Source organism: Lepus europaeus, chromosome 3, assembly GCF_033115175.1.
Source record: "Lepus europaeus isolate LE1 chromosome 3, mLepTim1.pri, whole genome shotgun sequence".
Classification (NCBI taxonomy): domain Eukaryota; kingdom Metazoa; phylum Chordata; class Mammalia; order Lagomorpha; family Leporidae; genus Lepus; species Lepus europaeus.
This window is the reverse complement of record NC_084829.1, coordinates 86321633-86349067: the sequence shown is the minus strand read 5'-3', so window position 1 is coordinate 86349067 and position 27435 is coordinate 86321633. Positions and strand designations below refer to the sequence as shown.

The 27435-nt window shown below is 50.0% G+C and overlaps 1 protein-coding gene across 1 annotated transcript in view; it reads left to right on the top strand.

Annotated features, from left to right (window-relative positions):
• Positions 1-1788: 1788 nt before the first annotated feature.
• The window catches only part of RRAGD (Ras related GTP binding D), a 43872-nt gene continuing 18225 nt past the window's right edge, over positions 1789-27435 (top strand). The window contains exons 1-2 of the mRNA XM_062186502.1: positions 1789-2341; positions 23449-23744. Of these exons, the coding sequence (XP_062042486.1) occupies positions 2200-2341; positions 23449-23744 (438 nt within the window). The 5' untranslated portion in view covers positions 1789-2199. The remainder of the gene's footprint in view (positions 2342-23448; positions 23745-27435) is intronic.

Here is a 27435-nt window from a genome sequence, read left to right as displayed (position 1 = left end):
CTAGCACCGGCTGCTTCCTTATCAGCAACAGCTCCTGTTTCATGGCTCTTCTCCAGGACTCGGGCCACTTCCTTCACTCCTGTAAGGCTTGGGATTGTCTTCCCAGTATTACTAACCTTCCTGTTGTTCCCCTAAACTCTGCCCTCATCCGTGGACACTGTCCCTTCCGTTACAAGGCTCTCAGAATCGTTGCATGTGGGTCTGGACTCTGACCCAGTGATACAGCCTGCGCCTGGAAAACCCGCGGACCAGTCCTCTTGGAAGCAGCCACCTCCTGGAAGGTTATGTTCACCTTAACCACTCAGAACTACTGGGGGAGGCTGGCGCCACAGCTCAATAGGCTAATCCTCTGCCTGCGGCGCCGGCACACCGGGTTCTAGTCCCGGTTGGGGCACCGATCCTGTCCCGGTTGCCCCTCTTCCAGGCCAGCTCTCTGCTGTGGCCAGGGAGTGCAGTGGGGGATGGCCCAAGTACTTGGGCCCTGCACCCCATGGGAGACCAGGAGAAGCACCTGGCTCCTGCCATCGGATCAGCGCGGTGTGCCGGCTGCAGCGCGCCTACCGCGGCGGCCATTGGAGGGTGAACCAACAGCAAAGGAAGACCTTTCTCTCTCTCTCTCTCTCTCACTGTCCACTCTGCCTGTTAAATAAATAAATAAAAAAGGACTACTAGGGGAAAAAAATCCAGGCCAGGAGTCATAGTTTTCAGAGACTGAGAACTGCCCAGGGGTTAGGAACACCACCCTGAACACCCTCAGATCCCTTCCTTCAGCCAGCCCCTGGCACACAGTAGGTGCTCAATGAATACTCCCTACAGAGGCAGCACCCACAGGCTCCATGAAGCTCCTGCCTGAGCTCCCTTCTTCCTGTTCTCCACCACACCACCTGCTGAGCTGCCTGCACCTGTAGGACCTGGAGCACCACGCTGGCCAGCCGTGGTTGTTTTTTTTTTTCCCTCTTATTGTATTTGACAGAAGGAAGTCCATCCACGTGATTTTTGGCTCTACCCAGAAAGGGTGGTTACAGTTTGTCCTGTGGTGAAAAGCTTGGGAAGCAGGAATGCAGGTTTCAGTCTCACTCCACATTGCTGTCAGTACTAGCTGAGAATTGTGGCCCCCACCACAGCCTGGAAACATTTTATGTATGTGGGATTACCGTCTACACAACGAGACCGGAGGAGGTGGCCACGAATAGCCCTGAGTGTGTTATACACCTGAGACCTTTCCCAAATAAAGGCTCGGGAATTATTTGGTCTAGGCAGCTGGGAGACACGTGATTTCTTCAGAAACATTCACATCTGGGTAGGCCCGGTGTTGGAATTTTTCTTGGTGGGAAGCACTTTGAACCATACAGGCGCACTAACAGGCGATTGCTATGGAAACTGCACCTCCGCCGAGCATTCTCAGAGTTCTCTTCCCGGGGCGCTTCAGGATCCACGGGGTGTCCTCGGTACGCCGCTCCGGGGTGGGAGCCTGGGAGCCAGGGGGTGGGGTGGGGGGGCCACCCACCCGGGGCGGGAACCCCAGCCCAGGATCCAGAGCTGGAGACTTGCGCCCAAGGTAGGGATCCGCCGGCGTGCGAGAGAGGCAAGAGTGGCAGCGGAGGCTCTGGGCGTGCAGCCTCCCCCACCCCCAGCTCGGCCGCCCGTGCACAGACCACGTGCAGCTGCGGCGCGTGGGGGCCCCTGGCGCGCAGCCGCGGTGGGTGCCGGCGCCGCGTCCCGGGCCCGGTGCACCGGGCGCGCGCCTGGCTGTGCGGGCCTGGGGCCGCCCGGCCGCCGCGCGCCCCTCGGGAGAGAGCGGGGGGAGCTTGGGGCTTCCGCCCCGCGGCGCGGAGCCTGCGGCCGGCGCGCCGTGCGGGTGTGTGTGTGTGTGTGTGTGTGTGACAGTGTGTGTCAGGTGACTCGGGTCACGCAGTCTCCCTCTCCCTCCTCGGGGAGGAACTGCCGCGCTCCGGCTGACTCCTCCGCCGGCGGGCGGGGCGGGGGAGGGGGCTCCGCGCGCTCCGGGAGCCGCGGGACCCGGACCTGGGCGCCGCCCGCCGCGGGGGACGCACGGCCCCCGGCGAGCTCCGCACAAAACCTCCATTCACAAATAGGTTGCGGGCGGGCGGCCGGCGAGGAGGCTTGGTGCCCCCCTCCCTCCCTCCCCGCTCCGGGACCCCCGCCGCCCGCCCCCGGGCCGGCCGGCCGGTGGGCGCGATGAGCCAGGTGCTGGGGAAGTCTCAGCCGCAGGACGGGGACGACGACGACGAGGAGGAGGATGAGCTGGTGGGGCTAGCGGACTACGGGGACGGGCCCGACTCCTCGGACGCCGACCCGGACAGCGGGACGGAGGAGGGAGGTGAGCCCCCGGCCCCGCGCGTCCCCAGCTCGCGCCCCTTCCCGCCCCTGTCCCAGCCGGGTGCGCGGGCCGCCGACTTGGGGGGATCCAGGGAGCGGAGTTGGGTGGGGGGTGGGGGGGGCGCTGGAGGAGCGACCTGCATGCAGCTCTAAGGTTGGTGGTGTGGGGGGCGGTGCTGGCGGCGTTGGGGGACCGGCATCGGTGGCGAGGGAGAAGGGGGAAGCGTCTAGCGAGGAGGAACGCGCGCTCTCCGGCCCCTTGCACAAGGGCCAGTGCCTCTCCCCCTCCCCTGAGCTCTCGGCGGGGTCTGGGGGGCCGTGGAGAGCAGGCGACTGCCGGCGCGCGCTGGGAGCGCTCGCTGGACGCTGCTGTTTAAGCAGGGGTCAGATGTCGTGGCTAAAAAAAGGCGGCCGGCGGCAGCGTGACTGGCAGGGTCGGGGGCAGCTGCGGGTGTCAGTCTCGCCCCGCGTCGCCGCGGGAGGGGTCCTGGGCTGCCCCGGTCTGCGGCGTGGGAGGACCCGCGGGGCGGTGGAGGGGCGAAGCGCGCCCCCAGGAGCTAAGGGAGTCGCTGCGTGGCCGCGGGTGCCCCTGGAGCCAGGCAAACCCGGTTGTTGGGACACCTTATCGGCGCTCGGTGTCACCACCTGGGCATGGCAGTGCCTGTCCGGGAGCGAGCGCAGGGCGGGGAATTATTTGCCACTATGCAAACTCCTGTTTCCTGTTCAAAAAGCGGGTTTTAGCCGTCGTTCAACCTATGAGGGCTTCCTGCATTTTTTTCTTAAGGCCTAAGAAAGTTGAGAGCGTTTTAGGATTTCAGAAAAGATTGAACTTTCTGATTTTCCTCAAAAGCGAGCAAAAAGTCTGTTAATTTGTAAGGTCACTTGGAGCGGGCGGTAGCACGGGGCTGTTAGGCTAGCAGTCTTCTCTGCCAAAGGCTTGTGCATCTTGGAGAAGGAGCTAACTTCTGTGATGTTTCACAAGGAAGAAATCCCATCCCCGGCGGAAGTATCTTTGCGGCGTGATTTTTAAGAACTTTTGTTGAGAATTCACTGCACTTATTTTAAGTTCCCTATGCAATGGTTTCTCCTGAGGCTAGTGTTCATTATCCTACATATGATCAGCACGACTTCCCACCGACAGGGAATGAAGTTAACCGAGCCTTGTGCATCCAAGTCCCTGAGTTTCACGGTGTCTTCTCTCCTGGGAGGATTTGTGCCAGTTCCCCATTTGCTTAAACTGGTGTGTGCACCTGTGCACCTCTCTCTGCACTTGGGTAATTGGTCCCCCGGTGGAGCACCTGGCCACATTGTGCTGGAGAAAGGCGTTCACCATTTTCTTTAGTGTCTCAAGGGCTACCTTCCCTAATTAAATGGTTGAGCCACTTCATTATTATTCAGATTGCATTGGTTCGCTCCTCCCAGCTTCTGTGGAGACTCCCAGAGATGCGGGATGAGATGTTTGAATATAGAGTACATGTGAGATACTCTTTGTAAAAACAGAAAAGAAAAGAAAACAAAAAAGGAGGAAGTTTTGCAACTGGATAGGAAAAGCACTAGACCTGTTTGTTTATTCTGCAGTTCTTTTACGGGGGCACTTTTTGATTTGGGGACTTAAAATTGAAATGAAATGAAAGGCCCGGCCCGAGGGGTGGGATTTCCTGGACAAAGGGCTCGCCCAGGGCCCAGACTCCCAGGCTCCCCTCTGCTGCTAACCTCCAGGCAGGCTGGCCTGAAACTGATGCTTTTGATGACTTCAGTAATAAAATCCTTGCCTGGGAGTTCTGGGGACGGGCCTGGAATCTTGGTCTAAGAGTCTGGAGTGTGTTTATGTGACGAAACGAGCCGCCGTGGCAGCCCCTGCTTGGCCCTGGCCTCTGTCCACCTGGACCTGCTCTGGGTCGGTGGTCTGCTTCCCTGGGTAAGCTGCCAGCCTCGGTGCGGTCCACGCCGCCCAGGCCTTGATGCAGGGGCTTGGGCCTTGGCATAGAGTCTCACTCAGAACATTTTCTGTCTGCAGTGGCCGCTAGGTTTCTCATTTGGCAGTTCCAGCAAGGACTGTCCCTGATGGCTGTCAGGCCAACTGATAAGGTCCCTGGCATGTGTGGACTGCGAGGTGGGAGGGGGGGTCGTGCCTTCCCTTCCGGTGTGTTTCAGGAGCCTGGTTTGAGTGTCGCGCTACAATCCTTTATTTACCTACTCATAAGCCAAAGAAAGGGAATGTAGCAAAAAGAACACGAACAGACAGACATGGAGTGCTTTGACCACGAGCAAAGCATCTGTCTCCTGAGGCCTCCCCCCATTCCCCATCCCAGTGGACCTGAGGCTCTGCAATCTACCCTGACAGGTGGGTGTGGGCGGGGGTGCAGGAATGACTGACAGCAGCAGCTAGACTGCAAGGCAGTTTGGGAGGAGCTGTGCAGGACGATGTGCACCGAAGGGGGATAATGGCATTTTCATTGCCTTCACGCTGCAAGGTGTACACGGGGGCCTCCGATCGTACTTTTACACTGAGTACCTTGAAGGTTCTGCCGCTTTGTGCTAAGTTTGAAAACAGTGCAGCTAAGGTGAGACTTAAATTGCAGTCCTCTGGCTTCCACTCCATATTTTATTCATGAATAGCAGGAGTGTTCTCCAGCACTTTGGTTCTGTTAAGGACAGATTTGGGCACCTCTCAACCCTCCTCTAGTGGCAGTTAATCACAAATAAGGTGAGTCTCACCATCAGCCCCCTACACTCCAGAGAGGTGGCAATGATTAAGCCTTTAAAAACAATTGCATCATAGATAATGATTATTTTTGGACACATAGACTTTAAATCTTTAGACATTATCGTGCTCGAAAAACTATAATAACAAGGAAAGCAGTTAAAGGATATTTAATCAGAAAGCAGCCTTTTCTCCTCCCCCTCCCCCCTCCCTCCCCTGTTTCTAGGGGAAACATGGCTAAGACAGCCACTTACCCATGGTGCACCTAAGCTAGGTGCTGGCTTCAGGGCTGGAGGCAGGAGGGCTCAGGGCCAGCAGGTGGGCCTTCCCCAGAGGGTATATTTGTGGTAAGTCCAGAAGTTCCCATCTGATACTCACTAGTGGCAGCTTTTCCTTCTTTTTTTTCTGAAAATAATTTAAAATGATGAGTGGCTTTATCTTCTCGGTGTTCCTTGAGAATAAGTGGAGATAGTTGTTCCCCGGATACTGAGAGCATGGCTCACACGCAGGGGCCTGTCTGCAGCCTCATTACGAGTGAGAAGTGAGCAAGGTTTAGAAGAGGGGTCCAGTGTGTGGAAATGTTAGCCTTCTCCTTGAATTTCTGCCCTGTCCAACAAGAGCTGGGCTCATCCCAACCCTGGCCACAGCTAACTCTCTTGAATTTCCCTCTGACCCTGGAAAAACAGATACCGAAGAGTTGGAATAGTTGAAGCTGTGTTTACAGAGCGTATTTTTTAAAACATTTTTATTTATTTATTTTTTTTTTGCTAGGCAGAGTTAGACAGTGAGAGAGAGAGAGAGAAAGGTCTTCCTTCCGTTGGTTCAATCCCCTAATGACCACTATGGCCAGCGCTGCGCCGATCCGAAGCCAGGAGCCGGGTACTTCCTCCCGGTCTCCCATGCAGGTGCAGGGACCCAAGCACTTGAGCCATCCTCCTCTGCCCTCCTGGACCACAGCAGAGAGCTGGACTGGAAGAGGAGCAACCGGGACTAGTACCCGGTGCCCCAATTGGGACTAGAACTCAGAGTGCCAGCGCCGCAGGCGGAGGATTAGCCAAGTGAGCCAAGGCGCGGGCCTAAAAAGATTTTTAGATTTAATTTTATTTATTTAAAAGGAAGAGTTACAGAGAGAGGGAGGGAGAGAGATCTTCTGTATGCTGGTTCACTCCCCAGTAGGCCACAACAGCCAGGGCTGGGTCAGGCCAAAGCCAGGAGCCAGGAGCTCCACCTGGATCTCCCGCATGGGTTCAGGGGCCCAAGTACTTGGTCCATCCTCTGCTGTTTTCTCCCAATGCACTAGCAGGAAGCCGAGTAACCAGGACTCATATGGGATGCAGGCAATGTGGGCCACTTAACCTGTTAGACCACAATGCCAGCCCCGAGAGCGTATTTTCAGGGCAGATATTTTGTAAACATGTTTTAGTGACTCAGGGATCATAGAATCTTGATTCTCTACTTCTATTAGCAATCTCTCCCATTTCAGTATTAGAACATGTAGTCATCTAAAGAAAGTAAGAGGCAGAAGCAGTGAGTTCTGGCTGAGAGAGTGGCTCTGAGTGTGAGAGCTCATCTTTGCTTTTTAAAGGCCCCAGACAGAGTTCAGCTCCTGCTTCATCCTGCCCGCCCCCTGCCGCCATGGATGCCCGTTCTTCTCTGATTCCTTTATTCTTTTTATATCCTTTTCCCATCTCACCCCTTTGATTCTCCCTCCAGCAGAGCCTGAGAGCTCTCTTACCACGGTGGCTTTCCCTGGTTCTGCCGGGACACTTCAGACAAATGGGGTTTTTCACTTTCTCCTCTTGCGGACCGCTAAGGACCGTGGCCCCGTTTCTCTGTAAAATAGGGGACTACAGAAAACCACCCTTCATTCCCTGTGAAAGCACTTGTTACAGAGTCCACGAGAATCCTCTCCCTGCAGAGCGCTGGTAAACCAGAGCACAGCAGAGGCGTTATTGGAAATAACGTTGCACACGCATGGATGGCATCATGTTTCTTAGTGACATGAATTTTTGCTCATGTGTAAAACCGTTATGCCTTTAAAAATATATATTCTGGTTGCATCTAAATTCCTCTAAGTAGTTAATCAAATGGACAGCCACCTTGCATGAGTTTCGCATATTCTATTATTCATACAATCCGTTCCCACTTGGGTTGGAATTTCCTGTAGATCTCCTGGGTCTTGAATGTTTACATAGTCCCCATCAATCAACCCAGGCTCCAGAAATGGACAGGGGCCATTGATAATGTTGCCTGCAGACCCAAAATGGAGGCCCCTTTCCTAAGACCATAAGTATGTGGCTCCTTAATCCATTGTTGACCCCACAGAATACTAACAGCAAAGAATTTCCAGCTTTCCCTTTGCGCCTGTGTGAGCCTCTCTCTGCAGGCACATTCCACAGAAGACCCTCTCGTTGCCTAGGCTGGAGGTGGGAAAAAAGAGAGGAAAGTGCATGTGTGTGTGTGTGTGTGTGTTTGTGCGCGCGCGCACGCTTCTGCAGTGATTGTTGTGGGGGAAGTGAGACTAGGGAGCCTGTACAGGGTCACACAGTGAGTGAATGGCAGAGCTGGACCCTTCCACAGAGAGACCCCCTAGAGCTCGGGAAGGCAGGGCCAGCCCTGCTGCTGAGAGTGGCCTTCACTTCCCATTTTCCCCCAAGTTCTGGTTCCTAGTTTGTTGTAAGTATTCCCAGCCCACAGGTCAGCCAGGCCTGCTCCCGGGGCAGCCAGGCACTCCAGGTGCTAATCCACCTCTCCCTCCCTTCCTTCTTTGTTTACAAGACCTGTTGGTTTTCGATGGGGCTCTGCAGGTTACTGGATAATTCCGGATTAAGTGGTTAGCCTGCAGGTGTTAAAGACTGATAATGGCCCAGTAGGAGACCCCTCCCCTTTGTGCTGTGCCTGGGGTGACTGGGTTTTCCGGGGTCTTTAGCAGGGTAGTTCCGCTGCTGGGCTGTTTGGAAAATGTGGGGATTGACAGGGCTAACTGGAAAACAGGTAGTGGCTGGTTCAGTGTCCCTAGGTAAATAAACCTTACCTAGGCATGAAGCCGATCCTCTTGTTATTCAGTTCTGGGTTCCAAGGGCCACAGACAGGAAGGATTTTTTTTTTTTTTTTTGAAAGCTTTAGTTATTTTGGCTTCAAATTCTACTCACTCCCAACCAGCAACTATCTATTGAGTGTTTATTGTGGTGAGTGCTGCCTTTTTGTTTTTTTTTTTTAACAATTCAAATTTTATTAAGCTACAAAATATTTGCAGAAGGGTGTTTTTGTATTATTCTATACTGTGCAGTACAACAGCTCATTGGACCCAAATTTTAGGCTAAAAGATAATGGCACAGCATTAAGACATCATTTGGGACACCCACATCCTGTCTCAAGAGTGCCTGCTTCCAACTCCAGTTTCCTGCTCCAATGAGTGCACATGGGAGGCAGCAGGTGATGGTTCAAGCACTTGGAGTCCTGCCACCCACTGGGAGACCCAGACCGCTTCGGGTGTGCTCACCCTGCTTCCCTGTCCTCCCAGGAGTCAGTCCGCCGGTCCAGATGCCCCCTCGGCACTTTCCCCTGTGCCATCTTGATGAACAGGATGCCACTCCAGGAACCCAGGAATTCTTGCTCGCGTGTTCCCCGCGCCCAGTGGTCCAGCGATCTGAGCCCCTCTTCTATCTGTTCCTTCTGCCCGTGCCTCAGCGCCTTGACCTTGATCCTGTCATTCCTCCGTGGAGTTCTGGAACAGCCCACTAGCCAGCTCCTCCAGAGAGACCGTTTGTGGAGTGAACGTCCTGCTCCTGTTCGACTCCCCTTGAAATCCTTAGTGATCAACCCATGGCTTCTGGGGTGAAATCCAGGCTCCCCAGACCTCATTTTCCTCTCGACTAATTTATTCAAAGATCTGAACTTTGGGCGACAGAATAAACAAGTAAACAAGCAAGAAGGCAAACACAGAAGTGAAAAGAGAGTTGGGGAGTGGCGAAGACTCCTAAAAAAGCATGCTTGGTCCTGGACCTGGTTTAGATCAGAGCGGAGGATGCTGCGGCTGGGCTTCCTGGAGGCCCTGGGGTGGGTGAACTTCTGACAGCTGTGGTGGCCGGAGGAGAGGGAGCAGGTGCGGGTGACCAGGCAGGCCCTGTGGGGCCATCAGAGCTTCCCCCTCACCTGTGCCCAGATCCCTCGTTCATCTCGCCCCCGCCTTAGCCATGCATTGTAATTGTCAGGCGTCTCATCTCTGTGCCCCTCTGCTTGCTGAGGGTGAATTGAGTGTGTGTGTGTGTTTGTGTGTTTGTGCACACGCTGTATCTGCAGCCCTGCCTCACACTTGGCAGCCATTCCGGGAACCTCTATGAAACGAGAACAAACCGCCCTCTTATAAATGTCACCTCCCTCCCTTCTGCAGCTTCCTGCAGCCCCTTTGGCCCTTTTAAAGAGCGCCCTAGGGGGCTGCATCTCGGTTTCTGGTTTCTCAGAGCTGCTGCTGCACCTCCCAGAGCAGCTGCCTGCCTGCCTGCATCCTGTCTTCCTCTGTGCTCAGTGTCTGTGTGCTGCGGGAGTGCCCAGCCTGCCCCGGGAGGCCCTGGGGGCTGAGGGCTTCCCTCGCCCTACACGCTTCCTACCTCTGCTGCTTCCACTGCGGGAGCCTTTGGGGAACTCAGAGCTTTGCTTTGGGGGGTTGCTTTGCTTTTCTGGCCCCTGGACGGGAACTGGGACTCGAACCCAGGACCTTCTGATTCAAAGTCTTGATGCTGTATGCAGTAAGAAACCCCCAAGGAGCCTGGGTAGCTTAAGCAGAGGTACTTGCGGGAAGGGTGCAGAGGAGTAGAGGGGGGGATTTGGGGCCACAGTCCCTGTGTGATGTAGAGGAGACTTCTCCTTGCCCACAGCAGTGGCCTGCAATAAAAGGCACAGTTGCATTTTGAGCCCATGGCAGTGACCCTGAGTGTCCCTTACTATGGGTGGTGCACTTGTTGTTTACTGATTTCCTCCTATAAAAATTTCTCTGTTACCGTTTAATGGCCACTAAGAGATGTTACCGTGGCTGATGTGCTCTGGCCCAAGGTTTGCAGCTCACAGGTCTGTAATCTGAGGATTCTCCTCCGGGGAAGGGCCTGTGTAAATTTCAGTTCATAAGATCTGCATAGTAGACCATTGCTTATTTTATTCTGTAACAAGGAGACAGCTGATCTGCAGCCAGGGCCCTGGCTGAGCACCTCACCACGTGCCAGCCGTGTGACCTTGGGCTGGTTCCTTGCCCCACATTCCTCAGGTATAAAACAAACTCGAACCTCCACACTGGGCAGGGCAAGAGTATAGGAATGGCAGAAGTGGTAAAGCCACTACCTGCAGCGCCGGCATCCCATATGATTGCTGGTTTGTGTCATAGCTGCTCCACTTCCATACGAGCTCCCTGCTGATGGCCTGGGAAAAGCAGTGGGAGATGGCCCAAGTGTTTGGGCCCCTGCCACCCATGTGGGAGACCTGGATGAAGCTCCTGGTCATATGGGGAGTGAACCAGCAAATGGAAGATTTCTGTCTCTCCCTCTCTCTCTGTAATTCTTGACTTTCAAATAAATAAATATATCTTAAAAAAAATAAGAAATGCCAAAAGTGCAGTCCCTGGTGCACAGTGTCTTTCTGTACACCCCAGCCGAGTATGATCAAAATGCTTCTGCATGGGCCCACATGGCGCTCTGGCTGCACTGGGCCACTGATCCCAGCTGCGAACAGTCGGTGGTCCAGGCTTGAATTTGAGAGGGAAAAGGAAATACCCGCAGCCGTATGTATGGTTCACTTTCTAGCTACTGTGTGTGTGTGAACATGCGTACACACTTGCCCTCCCCCAATACCGGGGTCTCCGGCAGCCCCCACCTGCCAACCCCAGGAGATCCAGCACAGATGGTTGTGGCACACAGAGACTTACAGAAACTGCAAAAAATAAGTTAGAGCCCACACCCACATTTAGTAGTATAAACTGGGAAGAAAGACATTTCTATATAAACACACTATATTTTTGAACTTATTACATAATTTGATGTGGAGTTTTGCCTGCCTTCATTGGAAGCAGCGTGGCACAGCCGGCAGAGAGTGCACAGACTCTGGTTGGGCTACCCCTCGTTTTGAGTTCCTAAGCTTGAGTTCCAAACCTGTGAAATGGGGATAGGGAAGTGTGTCCTCGAAGGAGTGTGCCTGGGGTGTAGAGGTGTGCAGCGCCCCAGCCCAGTGCCTGGCACATGCTAGCCATCTTCACACACAATGGCTGTGTGTTCACTGCATGCCTGCTTTTCTGGCCCATGCACCACACACCGTGCCGGGCTTCCCACTCCTGAAGGGCCTCCTGCCCCTCCTCCTCCCAACCCCAGGCAGATTCGGCAGGTGTTTACATCTGCATTCATGGCCCATGTCAGCCATTGGTTTCTCCTCCTCGTTCCCCCACTCTGATCCTGACCGCAGCCCACAGGCCTGGCTGCCCACTTTGCACTGATCAGACACTTGCTATTTGAGAAGTGATACCAGAGCGGCAGGGCTCTTTAGGTTTTCATTCTCGTTCTTGAGATTACGGCTTTGTGAACAGCTGTGTGGAGGTACAGGTGACATAAGGGTACATATTTGGTGAGTTTTGCCATCCATACCCCTATGGGACCACTACCACCACAGTCAGGATAAAGAACTCTCTCACCTTGCTGAGTTTCCTCTACCTCTTAGCAGTGCCTATCTGGAGCCCCACCTTACCTCCTCTTCCGTTTCCCAGGCAACCACTGATGGGCTGTTTGTCACTGTAGATTAGTTTGCATTATTTTAGAATTTTAGGAAAAAGGAATCAGAGGGTCTGTCCTTTTTCCACTGGCTGCTTGACTCAGTGTAATTATTCATCTTTGTTACAGATATCGGTAGTTTTGTTATTACTTGCAGAGATGCACCACAATTTGTTTATCCATTGACCTAGTGAAGGACACTTGGTTGTTTCTAGTTTTTGACTACTGCAGATTAAGTTGCTATGATCCTTGTGCACAAGTTTCTCTGTGGATGAATGCTATCTTTTCTCTTGAATAAATACCTGGGGAGAACACTGTGGTACAGTGGATTAAGCTGTCTCTTGGGATGCACTCCTCCCATACAGGAGTGCTGGTTCCAGCCCTGGCTACTCCACTTCCTATCCGACTTCCTGCCTGTGCACCTGGAAGGCAGTGGTTTATGGCCCAAGTACTTGGGTCCCTGATACCCTTGTAGGACGCCCAGATGGAGTTCCTGGCTCCTGAGTTTGGGCTGGCCCAGCCCTGGGTGTTTTAGGCATTGTACCCAGATGGAAGATCTTTCTTTCCATCACTAGGCCTTTCACATGAATTAGTTAATTAAAGATAAATAGCAGTGAAATGGCTGGGATAATAGGATAGTTGTATGTTCACCTTTGTAAGAATCCAGCTAACTGTTTTCCAAAAAAGCCATACTGTTTTGCATTGCACCAGCAGTGTGTGAGAGCCCTTGGACAACCACGTCCTGACTGACACGAGTTACTGTCTGTCTGCTTAATTTCAGCCATCTTGCTGGGATGTGCGATAGGACCTCATAGTGATTTTGGTTTATATTTTCCTATTGACTGGTGGTGTGTCTTATCTTTCAACACGCTCATTTTCCTTCCATGAATCTTCTTTAGTGGATGGGCTGTGCAAGTCTTTTGCCTCTTCCTGTTTTAAATTTGGGTTATTTGTTTCCTTATTAATGAGTTTTGAGAGTTCTTCACATATTCTAGTATATGTGCTGCTGACGCGAGCACTCTTCACATATTCTAGATACAAGCCTTTTGTTACATTTATGACTTGGAAATATTCTCTCCCACTCTATACCTAGTCTTGTATTATTTAATAGTGTTATTTAAAGAGTGAAGTTTTATAAAGTCCAGTTTTATCAATTTTAGGGGAAGATGTCATACCTAAGAAATTTTCTTCTAACCCAAGATCATAAATATTTTCTTTCTATTTATTAATGTTTTAATCTGTTCTTTATTTTATTTTATTTTTTTTATTTTTGACAGGCAGAGTGGATAGTGAGAGAGAGAGACAGAGAGAAAGGTCTTCCTTTTTGCCATTGGTTCACCCTCCAATGGCCGCTGTGGACGGCGCATCTCGCTGATCTGAAGCCAGGAGCCAGGTGCTTCTCCTGGTCTCCCTTGCAGGTGCAGGGCCCAAACACTTGGGCCATCCTCCACTGCCTATGTGCTGGTTCACTCCCCAAATGCCTACAATGGCCAGGACTAGGCTGGGCTGAAACTCAGAGCTGGGAATTCAGTCCACGTCTCCCATGTGAGTAATAGAAACCCAGCTGTTTGAGCCATTGCTTCCCTCTGCTGCATTAGCAGGAAGCTGGAGTTTGGAGCCAGAGCCAGGAATCAAATCCACGTACCCCAGTATGGGAGGCGGGCATATTCACCGGTATCTTAATGTCTGGGGCAAACACCTGTCTCCACAAATATTTTCTTTTTTTTTTTTTTTTAAGATTTATTCATGTATTTGAAAGTCAGAGTTACACAGAGAGAGGAGAGGGAGAGGAAGAGAGAGAGAGAAAGAGAGAGAGAGGTCTTCCATCCAGTGGTTCAATCCCCAATTGGCCGCAATGGCTGGAGCTGTGCCAATCTGAAGCCTGGAGCCAGGAGTTTCTTCTGGATCTCCCACATGAGTGCAGGGGCCCAAGGACTTGAGCCATCTTCCACTGCTTTCCCAGGCCATAGCAGAGAGCTGGATCGGAAGAGGGCCAGCCAGGTCTCGAACTGGTGCCCATATGGGATGCCGGAGCTTCAGGCCAAGACTTTAACCCACTGCACCACAGCGCCAGCCCCTCCACAAATATTTTCTTCTAGAAGTTTTGTAGTTTTTGGCTTTATTGTTAGGCCTATGGTTTATTTCGTATTAACTATTATATATGGTATAAGGTTTGGTTTGAAATTCATTTCAAACCATAGAGATGTCCAATTGTTTGAGTACCAGTTGGTGAAAGTTATTGTCTTTGCACCAAAAATCAGTTTTGTACATGTGTTTGGGCTTATTTCTGGACTCCCTGTTCTGTTTGAATAATCAATGTGTTCATCGTTATGCCAGCATCACACTATTTAGACTCGATTTTAAGTTTCTCCAAGATGAGAATCATGGTAGACATATCTTTCTTCAAAATCCATCAAGCAACTACTATGGGCACATGAACCAATACATTTACCATATCCATGAAACAAAAAGTGTAAAGACAACTATTTGAAGAGGAATCACAATTTAAGGGGTATTTAATATTTTGAAACTTTTGTGTTTGACACAGAAAGTCAAGGAAATATCAAAGGTTTTAATAAGGTTGTACACTTTTGGAATTTCACTTAAATAAACTTTGTAAATTAAAATGTAGAATAGTGTGTCAGTTGTTGTCTCTTTATCTTCCCACTCTTGTGTCCTTCATGACTGCCTATACATTAAAATTTTTCTTTTGAGGCCTGCATTGTGGTGTAGTGGACTAAGCCTCTGCCTGCAGCATCGACATCCCATATGGTTACCAGTTTTAGTCCCAGCTGCTCCACTTCCCATCCAGCTCTCTGCTATGGCCTGGGAAAGCAGTGGAGGATGGCCTAAGTGCTTGGGCCCCTTCGTCCATGTGGGAGACCTGGAAGAAGCTCCTGGCTCCTGGTTTCAGATCAGCCCGGCTCTAGTCATTGTAGCCATTTGGGGAGTGAGCCAGCTGATGGAAGACCTCTCTCTCTGTCTCTCTCTCTCTCTGTCTGCAACTCTACCTCTCAAATAAATAAATAAATAAATAAAATCTAAATAAAAAAAGACATCTTACTAAAAAAAATTTCTTTCAAGGCTAAATTTAATTATATATGTAAATCCCTCCCCGCCTACACATTATTGCTTGTTTTGAGCTCTCTGGACCTTTTCCTAAAGCATTTTTTTTTGCATTTTTAAAATTTTCTGCTGCTTTAAGACCAAAAAAAACATACTTAGCTGTGCTTTTCTAACAAGAACTATAGCAGTTTTTTTTTTTAAAGATTGATTTATTTATCTGAAAGTCAGTTACAGAGAGAGAGAGAGAGAGAAAGAGAGAAGTCTTCCATCTTCTGGTTCACTCCCCAATTGTCCGGAATGGCTGGAGCTATGCGGATCTGAAGCCAAGAACCAGGAGCTTCCTCTGGGTCCTCCCATGCAGGTGCAGGGGCCCAGGACTTGGCCATCTTCTACTGCTTTCCCAGGCCATAGCAGAGAGCTGGATGGGAAGTGGAGCAGCCAGGACTAGAACCGGCACTCATATGGGATGCCGGCACTGCAGACGGCCGTTTTACCTGCTCTGACACAGCACTGGACCCAGCAGTTTTAAACTTACTTCTCTCATACCAATCTCCCTTGTATACATTGCCCAGAATTTTATTTTCTGATTTTTATTCAATAAATTTACATCAGTTTATTTATTAATGATTTGAAAGATAGAGACAATGGGCTTCTGTCCATTGGTTCACTCCCCAAGTGCCCACAACAGCCAGGATGAGGCCAGGCCAAAGAAAGGAGTCTGGAACTCCATCCAGGTCTCCCCCCGAGTGTGGCATTATCTTGAGGCATTATCTGTTGCTTTGTGGGATGTGCACTAGCAGGAAACTGGATTGGAAGTGGAGCAGCCAGGACTAGAACCAGGTACTGTGATATGGGATGTGGGCATCCCAGGCAAAGATTTGTACCAGATTCCTGCTCTTCAAGTTCAAGTTTTTAATAGGCTTAGCTACATTTTTTATTTTTCTTGCATTGCGCCACATTTTGGGAGTATTTTTTTTTTTTTCAGAAGTACATCCTTGAACAACTTTTCAAAGAAATTCAATGAACAATAAACTTTCTGAGTCTCTGGATTTCTGAAAACATCTATTTCACTCTCACATTTGAAAAATGGCATGACTGCTAGAAATTTGTGTCCAAAGATATATTCCGTCAGTCCTTTGAGGATATTTTTCTATGCTGTTCTTGCATCTGTGCTCCAGATAAGAATCTGGTATCTTTCTGATTCCTGTGTAGGTAATTGCTTTCAGGTACCAGCTTCTCATTTTTGTGTGAACTTGGCATTTGAGGAAGGGTCTGGAGGGAAGATGGTGGCACTGCTCTGTCCTAGTGTTGGAGTTAGGAAGAGAAGTGCTCTCTGTTCCTTCCGGGCATCACTGGTCCCTGCCTTCCTTACACCCAAGCTCCACGCCAACAGCTTCCAGACAAGATGTCCTAGTGTGTGTTAGAGTGGGTTCGGATGGGTGGGCAGGGGTGCAGTTGTATCTGCTTGGCTCCTCTCCCTGAGATTCTCCAAATAGTGAGCCTGTTGGGGTGTGTTCACACTGCTTCTGTGGGGGCTCACACCAGCTGTGCCTGCTCAGCAGAGCTCTGCCGTTCACTGCTAAGGGCCGCAGGTTCCCTCTGCAGTCTGACCTTGGGTTTCTTGGGGCTTTCTTGCTTGTCAGCTTTGTTTCAAGCTCAGCGCTCTGTGTTTATTTCTGCACCTATTTGTTATGCTTACCTTTTCTATTATTTTTAGGGATGTAGTGTGGGAAGGGAAGGCTTTATGTCAGATTATGTCCTCAATCTGATATTTTGGAACCCTGTCTTTTTAAATTCACGCTCTGCTCAACTAAGATTGACTTGTGAAGGCAACACTGTGAGAAGGTAGCAAATGATCACTAGTGAAGAAGAAGAAAGCGGCTCGCCTTTTGAGTGGGTTTTCTCCCACTTTACTGCTCATCTCCTGTCTCATCGCACTCTGTTGCATTGGGTTAAGTTGAACTGGGAAAGGGGTAAGATGGCGTGAGGTGAGGTGTGCTGCTTATAGTGGAGCTGTGTCTTTGCAGATCTGCGCCTGCTTGCTCTGTATCTGACCCTGTTGTCTCTGAAATCTGTGTGCTTACTTATATCAATTGCAAATTCAAACTTCAAAATATTTTATATAATAAATGAGCCTTACTAAGATTATCAAGTATTAGCATGCATTTTTGACAGTGGTAGAGTTGGGGGAAGCTGTTAGTTACAATAGGGAAATAAGATTACAGTCTCTAGAATGAGTTAGGGGACTGGCATTGTGGCGTAGTGGGATAAGCTGCCACCTGCAGTGCCAGAATCCCACATGGGTGATGGTTCGAGTCCTAGCTGCTCCACTTCCAATCCAGCTCCCTGCTAATGTGCCTGGGAAAGCAGTGGAAGATCAATCATGTGTTTGGGCTCCTGCCACTCATATGGGAGACCCGAAAGAGGCTCCTGGCTTCGGCTGGCCCAACCTTGCCTGTTGTAGCCATTGGGGGAGTGAACCAGTGGATGAAAGATCTCTTTCTCGCTGTGTCTCTTTTCCCTTCTCTATAACTGCCTTTACAATAAATAACTAAACCTTAAAAATGAGATTGGATTCAGAGATACAGAAGATAAACGGAGGTGTAGTTCAGAAGGAAACAAATTTAGAGAACAAATTTAATGTGTGTGTACCTCCACCTTTACTTTTATTCTTCCATTTTGGAATTAAGATGTCAGTTTTCTTTTCTTGATTTTCTCCAGGTTTTATACTGTGTCTTTTATTTGTTTATATTTTTTTCTTTTTGGGTCATTCATGAAACCTTATTGTAAAATTGAGATATGCCAAAGTATTTGCCCTTTTAAATACAGTTTAGTGGTTTTACTATATTCACAAAGTGTGCATTCATCACCACTATTTAATTCCAAAACATTTTCTTCTTTCCCAGAAAACCACATACCAATTTATAGTCACTCCGTATTTTCCCATCTCTCCATTTCCTGCAACTCTAATCTACTTTTTGTCTCTGGCTTATCTATTCTGGACATTTTATATAAACAGAATCATGCAATATGTACAAATTTATGTCTGGCTCCTTTTTTAAAAAAAAATTTTATTTATTTATTTGAAAGGCAGAGTTATAGAGAAGCAGAGGCAGAGAGAGAGAGATCTTCCATCCGCTGGCTCACTCCCCAAATGGTGCAACAGCCAGATTGATGCCGATCCGAAGCCAGGAGCCAGGAGCTTCTTCTGGGTCTCCCATGCAGGTGCAGGGGCCCAAGGAGTTGGGCTATCTTCTACTGCTTTCCCAGGCCATAACAGACAGCTGGGTCGTAAGTGGAGCAGGCAGGACTCAAACTAGCGCCCTTATGGGATGCCACACTGCAGATGGCAGCTTTACCCGCTATGCCACGGTGCCAGCCCCTGTATCTGCTTCTTTTACTTAGCATGTTTTCTTCCCTTATTAAGTAATTATTTATTGCTTATTTATTTGAAAGAGTGACGGAGAGGGAAAAATGGGGAGAGAGAGAGAGAGAGAGAGAGATCTTTTAGCCGCTGGTCCACTCCCTGTATGGCTGCAACAGCAAGGTCTGGGGCAGACTGAAGCCAGGAGCCAGGAACTCCATTTGGGTCTCCCACATGGGTGGCAGGCACCCAAGTACTTGAGTCAACTTGTGCTGCTTTTCCAGTTGCACTAGCAGGCAGCTAAAATGGAAGTGGTGTAGCTGGGAATTGGACCAACACTCCTATGTGGAATTCTGGCATTGCAAGTAACAGTTAAATCCCACTGTGCCCCAACACTGGCCCATAATGTTTTCAGTGTCCATCCAAGTTACAGTATGAATCAGTGCCTTGTTCCTTTTTTTTTTTTTATTTGAAAGGCAGAGTTACAGAGAGGCAGAGGCAGAAAGAGAGAGAGAGAGAGAAGTCTTCCATCCTCTGGTTCACTCCCCAAGTGGCCGAAATGGCCAAAGCTGAGCCAATCCGAAGCCAGGAGCCAGGCGCTTTCACTGGGTCTCCCATTTGGGTTCAGGGACCCAAACATCTGGGCCATCTTCTACTGCTTTCCCAGGCCATAGCAGGGAGCTGGATCAGAAGTGGAGCAGCTGGGACTTGAACTGGCCTCCATATGGGATGCCAGCACTGCAGGTTGCAGCTTTACCCACTGTGCCACAGTGCCAGCCCCCACCTCATTCCTTTTTTATGGCTGAATAATATTCTGTTATATGGCTAGATCACATTCTATTTATCCATCAGTGAGTTGATGGACATTGAGTTGTTTTTATCTTTAGACTATTATAAATAATATTGCTAGAAATACTCAAGTCTAAGTTTTTACTTGGATAAGTGTTTCATTTCTTTAACACATTCCTGGGAATGGAATTGCTGAGTTGTGTGGGAGGTCTCTCTCTGCTTGACCTTTTGAGGAACCTCCACACTGCTCCAGCTGTGCTGTCTTTCCATTCCCACGCGCAGTGTGTGAGGGTTCCAGTTTTCTCACATCCTCACTCTCACCCGTTGTTACCTTGGTGTGAGGTTGCAGCCCATTGCGTTGGCTGTGTTTTTGAACAGTAAGCACTTTTATTACATGAGCTGAGCAGGAGGGAGGAGAACTCCTTCGCCTTTCTGGGCCCTGGTTTTCCCCAGGTGGGCCTGCACCCCTTGTCCCCTGGCACACAGCTGCTGGCTGGCTGATGCATCACGGCTCACCCTGCTGGAGCTGCTCCTCTGGAAGACTGCTGGTTTTGCCTTTCTTTTTCCATTGATCACCTGCACGTTTTCTTTGATCATCTTGTTGCCTAAAATTTCTTGGTCCTCAGCATTCGGCCCGGCCCTCTTCGTGCGGGGCTATGCATAGTGGGATTGGTGCCATCGACCATAGGGTGTGCCATCAGTGAGCACCATGCAGTTCTTCACCAGCTTCTCACTGGATGCAGTGTAGACAAGAGCAGGGATCTTTGTTCTGCGAGATCTGCACTTGGAGCCTCAGGAGAAGCTCCCCACGGCCAGCCCCAGGGTACACAGACTGTGTATGTGTCAGGAGCCAGTCTTAGTGCCGGCAGCTGGACACGCCAGCCCCTGCTTCTGCTTCCTGTGCTAAGGCTTTCTCTTGCTGCTAGTCTCGTGTCAGTTGTCTTAAGAGACATGCATCGCTGGACACTGGCTGGAAGGAGCTCATTGCGGTTTTGGTTTGTATTTCTCTCATGACTATTGATGTGGAGCCTCTTTTCCTATGCTTCTTGGCCATTTGTGTATCTTTTTTGGAGAGAAGTGTATTTAGATCCCTTTGTCCCCTCTCTCTATTGAGTTGTATTTTATTGTTGAATTGTTAGGATTCTTGATATATTCAGGATATTAGACCCTGAACACATATGATTTGCAATGTTTTCTCTCATTCTGTAGATTGTATTTTCATTTTCTTTAAAAACATTTTTTTAAAGATTTTTTTTTTATTTTGAAAGAGTGCAGGTAGAGGGAGAGAGAGAGATTCCATCTGCTGCTTTACTCCCCAAATGGCTATAACCTCCAACATTGAGCCAGGCTGAAGCTAGGAGCCTGGAGCTTCATCTGGGTCTCCCACATGGATGGCAGGGGCCCAAGCACTTGGGCCATTATCCTAGGTGGAGAAAATGGAAGGGAAGCACCTGGGACATGAGCTGGTGCCCATATGGGATGCTGGCACTGCAGACTGGCTTTACCTGCTATGCCTCAACGCTAGTCCTCTTTAAAAAAATTTTGATAAGTCCAATTTATACATTTTTTTCTTCTTAAAATTTTATTTATTTGAAAGATAATGTATATATGGAAAGATTGTCTGCTTGCTGGTTTACTTCTCAAATGCCTGCATCAGCTGGGGTGGGGCCAGGCCAGCATCAGGAGCCCAGCTCTCAGTCCCAGTCTCCCAGGTGGGTGGCAGGGACTTAAATACTTGAGCCATCACCTGCTGCCTCCCTCCCTGGGTACACATTAGCAGAAAGCATTGCGGATACAGATGTCCCACTTGGCATCTTAACCACTGCGTCAAATGCTTGCTCCATCTGTATTTTTTAATGATTGCTTGTTTCTGGTGTCACAACTAAGAAACTGTTGCCTAATCCAAGGTCACCAAGATTTATACCGATGTTTCATTCTAAGAGTTTCATAGTTTTGGGTCTTAAATGTAAAAGTTTCATCATTTTGAGTTAACATGTGGTATGAGTTTGGGGTCTGTTTCATTCCTTTGCATGTGGATAGCCAGTTGACCCAGCACCACTTGCTGAGTTTTAGGTCTTTGATCTGATTTAATTCTCACAACAGCTTTATGAGAAGTTTGTTATCATTATCAACTCACCTTATGGACTTAAGAAAATGTTATTTATTTGAGAGGCCAGGGGGTGAGAGAGGCAGAGAGAGAAACAGGGAGAGAGAGAGGAACATGCAAGAGTGAGCACTGCTGTCTGCCGGTTCACTGCCCAAACCCCGGCAATGGCCACGGGCTGAAGGCCAAAGCCTGGAGCCAGGAACTCAACCCAAGTCCCCTGCGTGGGTGACCTGGATAGCATGACTGGAGCTATCACATGCTAGGGTACATGTTAGCAGGAAGCTGGATTCAAGAACCAAGCCAAGCCTTGAACCCAGGCACTCGATGTGGACGTCCCAGCTGCTGGCTTAACCTGCAGGACAAAAGCCCACTCTCTAGCTGATGAATTTTGAAACCAAGTCTACCAAGTTTAGTGTCTTTTCCAAGGCCTGATAGCTCAGACCTCAAGTCTTGCTGCCTTGAGAACTTCACACTCCATCACTAGGCTTTTGCTTCTGTGAAATGCATGCACTCTCAGTCAAGTAGGAATGCTGCTTAGAAAACAAATGTTCGCTTAGCACTAAAGAACGTTGTGTAACTAATCCTATATGCTTTAATAACAAAGAGTCCTGCAGGGTTTAAGATTTTTATACATTCCTACTCTATCCAATAATGCCTAATTCCTCGTGGTGTCTTGGCAAAGGAATTTAAGATTGAATTGTTGTTAGCAGGGACAAGAGTAGCACTGACCTATGGAACCTTTTGTAATGTATTGTAAATCTGTGTGGGCATTAGCCATTCGCCTGCTGTGGCTATTGAGTACTTACAGTGGCTAAGGAAACTGAGGGAGTGAATTACTGTGTTGAAATATGCAGAACAGGGGTTGGCCTTGTGGCACAGTGGGTTCAGCTGCCACTTGAGATGCCAGCATCCCATATTGGAGTGCTGCTTCCCATCTAGCTCCCTGCTAATGCACCTGGGAAAGCGGAGGAGGATGGCCCAAGTGCTTGGGCCCCTGCCACTTGGATAGAGCTCCAGGCTCCTAGCATCAGCCTGGCCCTACTCTAGCTGTTGGGACCATCTGGGGAGTGAACCAGTGGAAGGAAGATCTCTCTCTCTCCCTGCTCCCTCCATCCCTGCCTTTCAAATAAATAGATAAATCATTTTAAAAACACTTGAAATCTATGCATGCATGAGGAGTCTTCAAAAAGTTTGTGGAAAATGTGCATTATATAAAAAACTGTGGGTGAATTTCAGCTTTTTCCATCAAAATAAACATCTTAAATTCTAAAAAATTATTTATTTGAAAGGCAAAGAGAGAGAGAGGAGACCGACAGAAATAGATCTTGCATCTACTGGTTCATTTGCCAAATGCCTACAGCAGCCAGGGCTGAGTCAGGCCAGAGCCCAGGCCTGGAACTCCATCCATATTGCCCATGTGGGTAGCAGGGACCTAAATATTTGAGCCATCACCTGTTGCCTCCCAGGGTGTGCATTAGCAGGGAGCTTGGACTCAAACCCAGGTGTTCCAATATGGAATGCAGGCATCATTAAGCACCGTAATCACTGTGTTGAATGCCCCCTAAACTTACCTTTCTTTTTTTTTAAAAGATTTATTTTTAATTTATTTGAAAGAGTTACAGAGAGAGGTAGAGACACAGGGAGAGGTCTTCCGTCCACTGGTTCACTCCCTAGATGGCCGCAACAGCTGGAGCAGCGCCAATCCAAAGCCAGGAGCTTCTTCCGGGTCTCCCACGTGGATGGGTGCAGGGGCCCAAGCACTTGGGCCATCTTCTACTGCTCTCCCAGACCATAGCAGAGAGCTGGATAGGAAGAGGAGCAGCCAGGACTAGAACCAGCACCCATATGGGATGCCGGAGCTTCAGGCCAGGGCTTTAACCCGCTACGCCACAGCTCCGGCCCCTAAACTTACCTTTTAATACCATTTTCCCCCACAAACTTTCTGAAGCACCCCATAAAAGGAACATCTGAATTTCTCATTTTAATCACTTACAGTTAATCTCAGTGTAGATGGCTAGTACTGGATGATGCAGGTGTACGGGCCAGAGGAGACCTGAGAGAGGTCTGCCTGGCATAACAGGCAGAATCCAGGCATGTGGGCCCTGCGCACACTGCCCCGGGCCTTTGTGGCCAGGAGAGGGTGCCCCTGCCGGAGCTGCGCAGTGCCACGGGCCCTCTGGGATGGCGTGAGAGGTGGTGAGGGAGTCTGTCCCGTTCCTGCACTTCCTAAAGGCTGTGCCCGGGCAGGCGAGGGGCATGCAGTCCCTCAGCGCCGCAGGGTGTCTTGCGGTGAGCGTGGCTCAGCCTCCGTCTTGTTCTCTGGTTTCTACAGTTCTGGACTTCAGCGACCCCTTCAGCACGGAGGTGAAGCCCAGGATCCTGCTCATGGGCCTGCGGAGGAGCGGCAAGTCGTCCATTCAGAAAGTGGTCTTCCACAAGATGTCGCCCAACGAGACCCTCTTCCTGGAGAGCACCAACAAGATCTGCCGGGAGGACGTCTCCAACAGCTCCTTCGTCAACTTTCAGATCTGGGACTTCCCGGGACAGATCGACTTCTTCGACCCCACCTTTGACTACGAGATGATCTTCCGGGGAACGGGCGCGCTGATCTTCGTCATTGACTCGCAGGTAAAGCTCGGAGCCCCGGGCATGATGGCGCAGGGGGACCCCCGGCGCAGGCAGCACCCCTCCCCCTCAGCCGGTGCTGGTCTCCCCAGCCCGCTTCTCAGTCAGGGCTCTCTGTCCTCACAAGGGAGAAGAGGCGGCCCCGCCAGCCCCAACCAGCAGCCCACCCTTAGGGAGCTGGGCCCTCCTCAGCAGATGGCAGGCCTGGCGAAGACCCGGACAGAAGGGATGTACAGGAGGTCTTCAGGAAGTTCCTGGAAAACGCGTATTATGAAAAATCTACACATGGATTTCGAATTTTTTGCACCCAGATAAACCTATTTTTTAATTCTGCTTTTCCATGAGCTTGTTGGGGTACCCTTGTATGTGTCATCCCCTAATGGTAGAGATCCAAAAGAGATTCCAGGGTCTCTGCACCAAAAATATGTGAATAAATTTACATGTTATTTCCTATGAAAAAGTTCTAGCCATGAAAAATTGCCTTCTAAATCACATTATTAGCATTATTATGAGTCCACAGTTAAGACAACATAACTATATTTTGTGTTTTTAAAATAAATTTAAGAAGTAAATTTTGAGCGAAGTCTGGCTTTAAAAATATGCCTGTTTGATGTTTCTTCATTTCATCTGCATATCCAACTTGACTAAGACCGTGTTTGGCATCAGTTTTGTTGGGTTTTTGTTTGTGTAGACGTGAGCCCCGAGAAACTTTGATCACAAATAAGCAGGTGGCGATGGGGTGAGTTTTGCCATCGCATTAGTCTTCATTATTGAAACTGCTTCCCAGGTGTAGTCTTTGCATTACCGGCTTTCTGTCACACGTCACACAAGATGGCTTTTGGTAGCTTTAGTCACGGATCTCCCGATTAGGTCCTTCCTCGGCTTGCAGGAAGCAAAGGGTCGGGAGCCGCTTGGCCGAGGAAGTCACGGGACTCACAGCAGCATTGCCAGGTGGCGCTCTGGCATCTGGGCCCTCCCAGTGCCAAGGGGAGGGAGGCAGGGCTAGCAGAGACAGGTGCGTCTGAGGCAGGTCCCCTTCAGGAAAGAGGCCGTGTGGCAGCACTGGGACGCCGAAGCTTGCCAGTCTCTCCCCATGGAGGCCCTCTGAGAAGGTGTGCATGACGTGGCCCCGGCTGAAGGCTCTCCCAAGGCTCTCTTTTGCACTGTGGGCATTTGAAGGCAACAGACCCTCGGGGCATGTGCCAAGCCAGCCCTGAAGTTCAGGCCTTCACATTTGCCTGGCACTGTGGCCCTGCCATCAGACCGGTGGCTGGCCGCTGGGGCATATCCTGCCAGCTGAGCACAGAGCACACCTGGCAGGAGCACCGTAGTGTTGGCCTGGAAGGGCTGTGAAGGCTTTGTAATGACAGCCCGGGGCCCATGCCTGGAAGACCGGTCTCTGAGAAGCTGACCTGCACCTGAGCCTTGTAAATCTGCTCAGGGAACTAGCTGTCTGTTTAATATAATATTGAAACTTTCAACTAAGCCTTTCGGTTCCAAGTGGCTGCACTGTGTGCTTCTTGCGTAGCTGCGGGCACGTGGCCCTGTGGTTAGAGGGGGTTCTTTCATTCTTTTGGTGGGGATGTGGGGCGGCAGGACTCTAAGTGCAGTGCCTGAGCTGTGAACAGCCATTCACTGTCCTCCCTTGGGCCCACCCAGAAATGCGTGCGCCATGCGTGTTTGCAGGCACCTGCATGGCGTGCAAGGCCTGCTGTCAGCAGCTGCTCTCCTGGCTGTCCCACTTGTACTGACCTGTTTTCTGGCCCATCTGCGGCCTTGGCAGACTCCCTTGGCTTCCTGTCACAGGTCTGCCAGCACCATAAATTAGGGAGCTTAGCGCCGAGGGGGGCAGATAGGGAGTGCTGGCCGCTGGGAGGGCGGAGCGGGAGGCCCCAGGGCCGTCACGCCCATCTGTCTCTTCCAAGCTCCATTTTCTGTCTAAGTCAGCGGAGAGCTGTTCCTGTAGATGTTGCACTGGGGAGCACTAGTAGTGGCCGTGCCCAAGAGTAAGCAGATTCCAATCAGGTGACTCATCATGGGACTGACTTAAATAGCATGGTGTGCTGATAGTTTGCATTCACGGAACTCAGACGTCCAGTGCAGATCCATCTCAGGTGCGCGTAATAGGGCTAAAGTGGCTACACATGCCTGTTTGTACATTGCACCTGTGATTTGCTTTCCCTTTTACCTGTACGTGAAAAGCATGTCTTCAGTTAGGGTTGGTAATTGTGTGGGTTTTTTTTTGTTGTTTGTTTGTTTAGTTTTGTTTCCTGGTGTTGTTGTTTTTTTTTTTTTAATCTTGTAGCACAGAGAGAGGTCTAAGGCTGAGAAATTCATCCTTTTACATCACGCAGCATCACTGATTTACTGTCACGTACTAAAACTAAGGAACAATTAAATAAATAGCTTCAGAGCCTGGTATACTTTTCTGTTGGAGGCAGACTATAACAGTCAGCTGTGCAGGAGTCTTTACGTGATGTGAGCTCAAGCACTAAAAGGAAGAAGATGAAACTTTAGGGAAGTGTTCCAGCAGCCCCGAACGCCCTTTTCCCTTATCTCTAAGCAGGCCTATTTCTGTCTGACACCTCATATTTTTATTTTCTGTTTCTGAATCTCTCACACTCACAAGACTGCTAGATAAATATATCCCTATGGAGAAAGCGTGTCCTCACAGAACTTTGTGAAATAAAAACGAAGGGAAGCGAGGGTGATTTTCCGTGAGGTCAGTGCGTAACACTGCGTCCCCTGTGGAGCCTGCAGGATGGACGCCCACCTCTCAGCCACTGGGCACTGCCGGGGGATCCAAAGCTAGCATCTGCTAGGCCCCTGTCGGGACGGTGGCCTGCCTGTATTTCCGAGAGTCACTTCAGAGCAGAGACTGGGCAGTATATTTGTAATTGGGAAAACCCATCTGCCACCGCTGTGTTCTAGTAATCCAAGTGTTTTCTTCTTTTTAATGTTACTTTTAGCTCCTGTACCTCTATGCTGCTTTGCCTGGCGGTTGGTAAGCAGCATGTGCTCGGCAGGGAGGCTGGAGGAGCAGATTCTGGTCTTTGGAGCTGCGATGCTCCCTAGACATCGTGGTGTGGAATCAGCGGGCCATTAGCTAGCTTAGGTCTGCTGAGCTGGGAGTCACAAGCCCCCACATGCACTTCTGTCCTCCTACTTGTCAATTGCAGCACCCCTTTTCCTGGGATGCAGCTGCTTCATCCAGGACCTAAGTGGGGTCACCTTGAAAATACGGCTCTTAAGCTCCCTGTGGAATTTGTGGAGGTGCTATGTGGTTCCCATAGAGGCGCCGCCCCAGACCTCATAAAGGGGGCAGCACTGGGCAGGAGCTCTCTGTCAGCTGGAGGCGCTGCGCAGGGGCCCTTTCCTGGCTGCCATCCCATACCCCTCTGCCCTCGGGCAGTCTTCTGGCCCACTGCCCACTCATGATGGCTGCTTCTCTCTGCAGGGTGACTCGTGCCCACATACACATGTGTGCACTCTCTCACCTTTCGAATAAAATGTGTTATTACTTCTGCACCTTAAGCACGTTTGCACTTAGAATGCTTGTCTTGGTGCAGGACAAGAGCCTAGAGTGAAATGAATACACCTCAGGCCAAGGCAGTTGAATGTCCCCTTAACTGCCCTGCTCAGTTAAAGACACAGCAGTGACGCCTGTTTGAAGATAGAATTCCATGCAATCCAA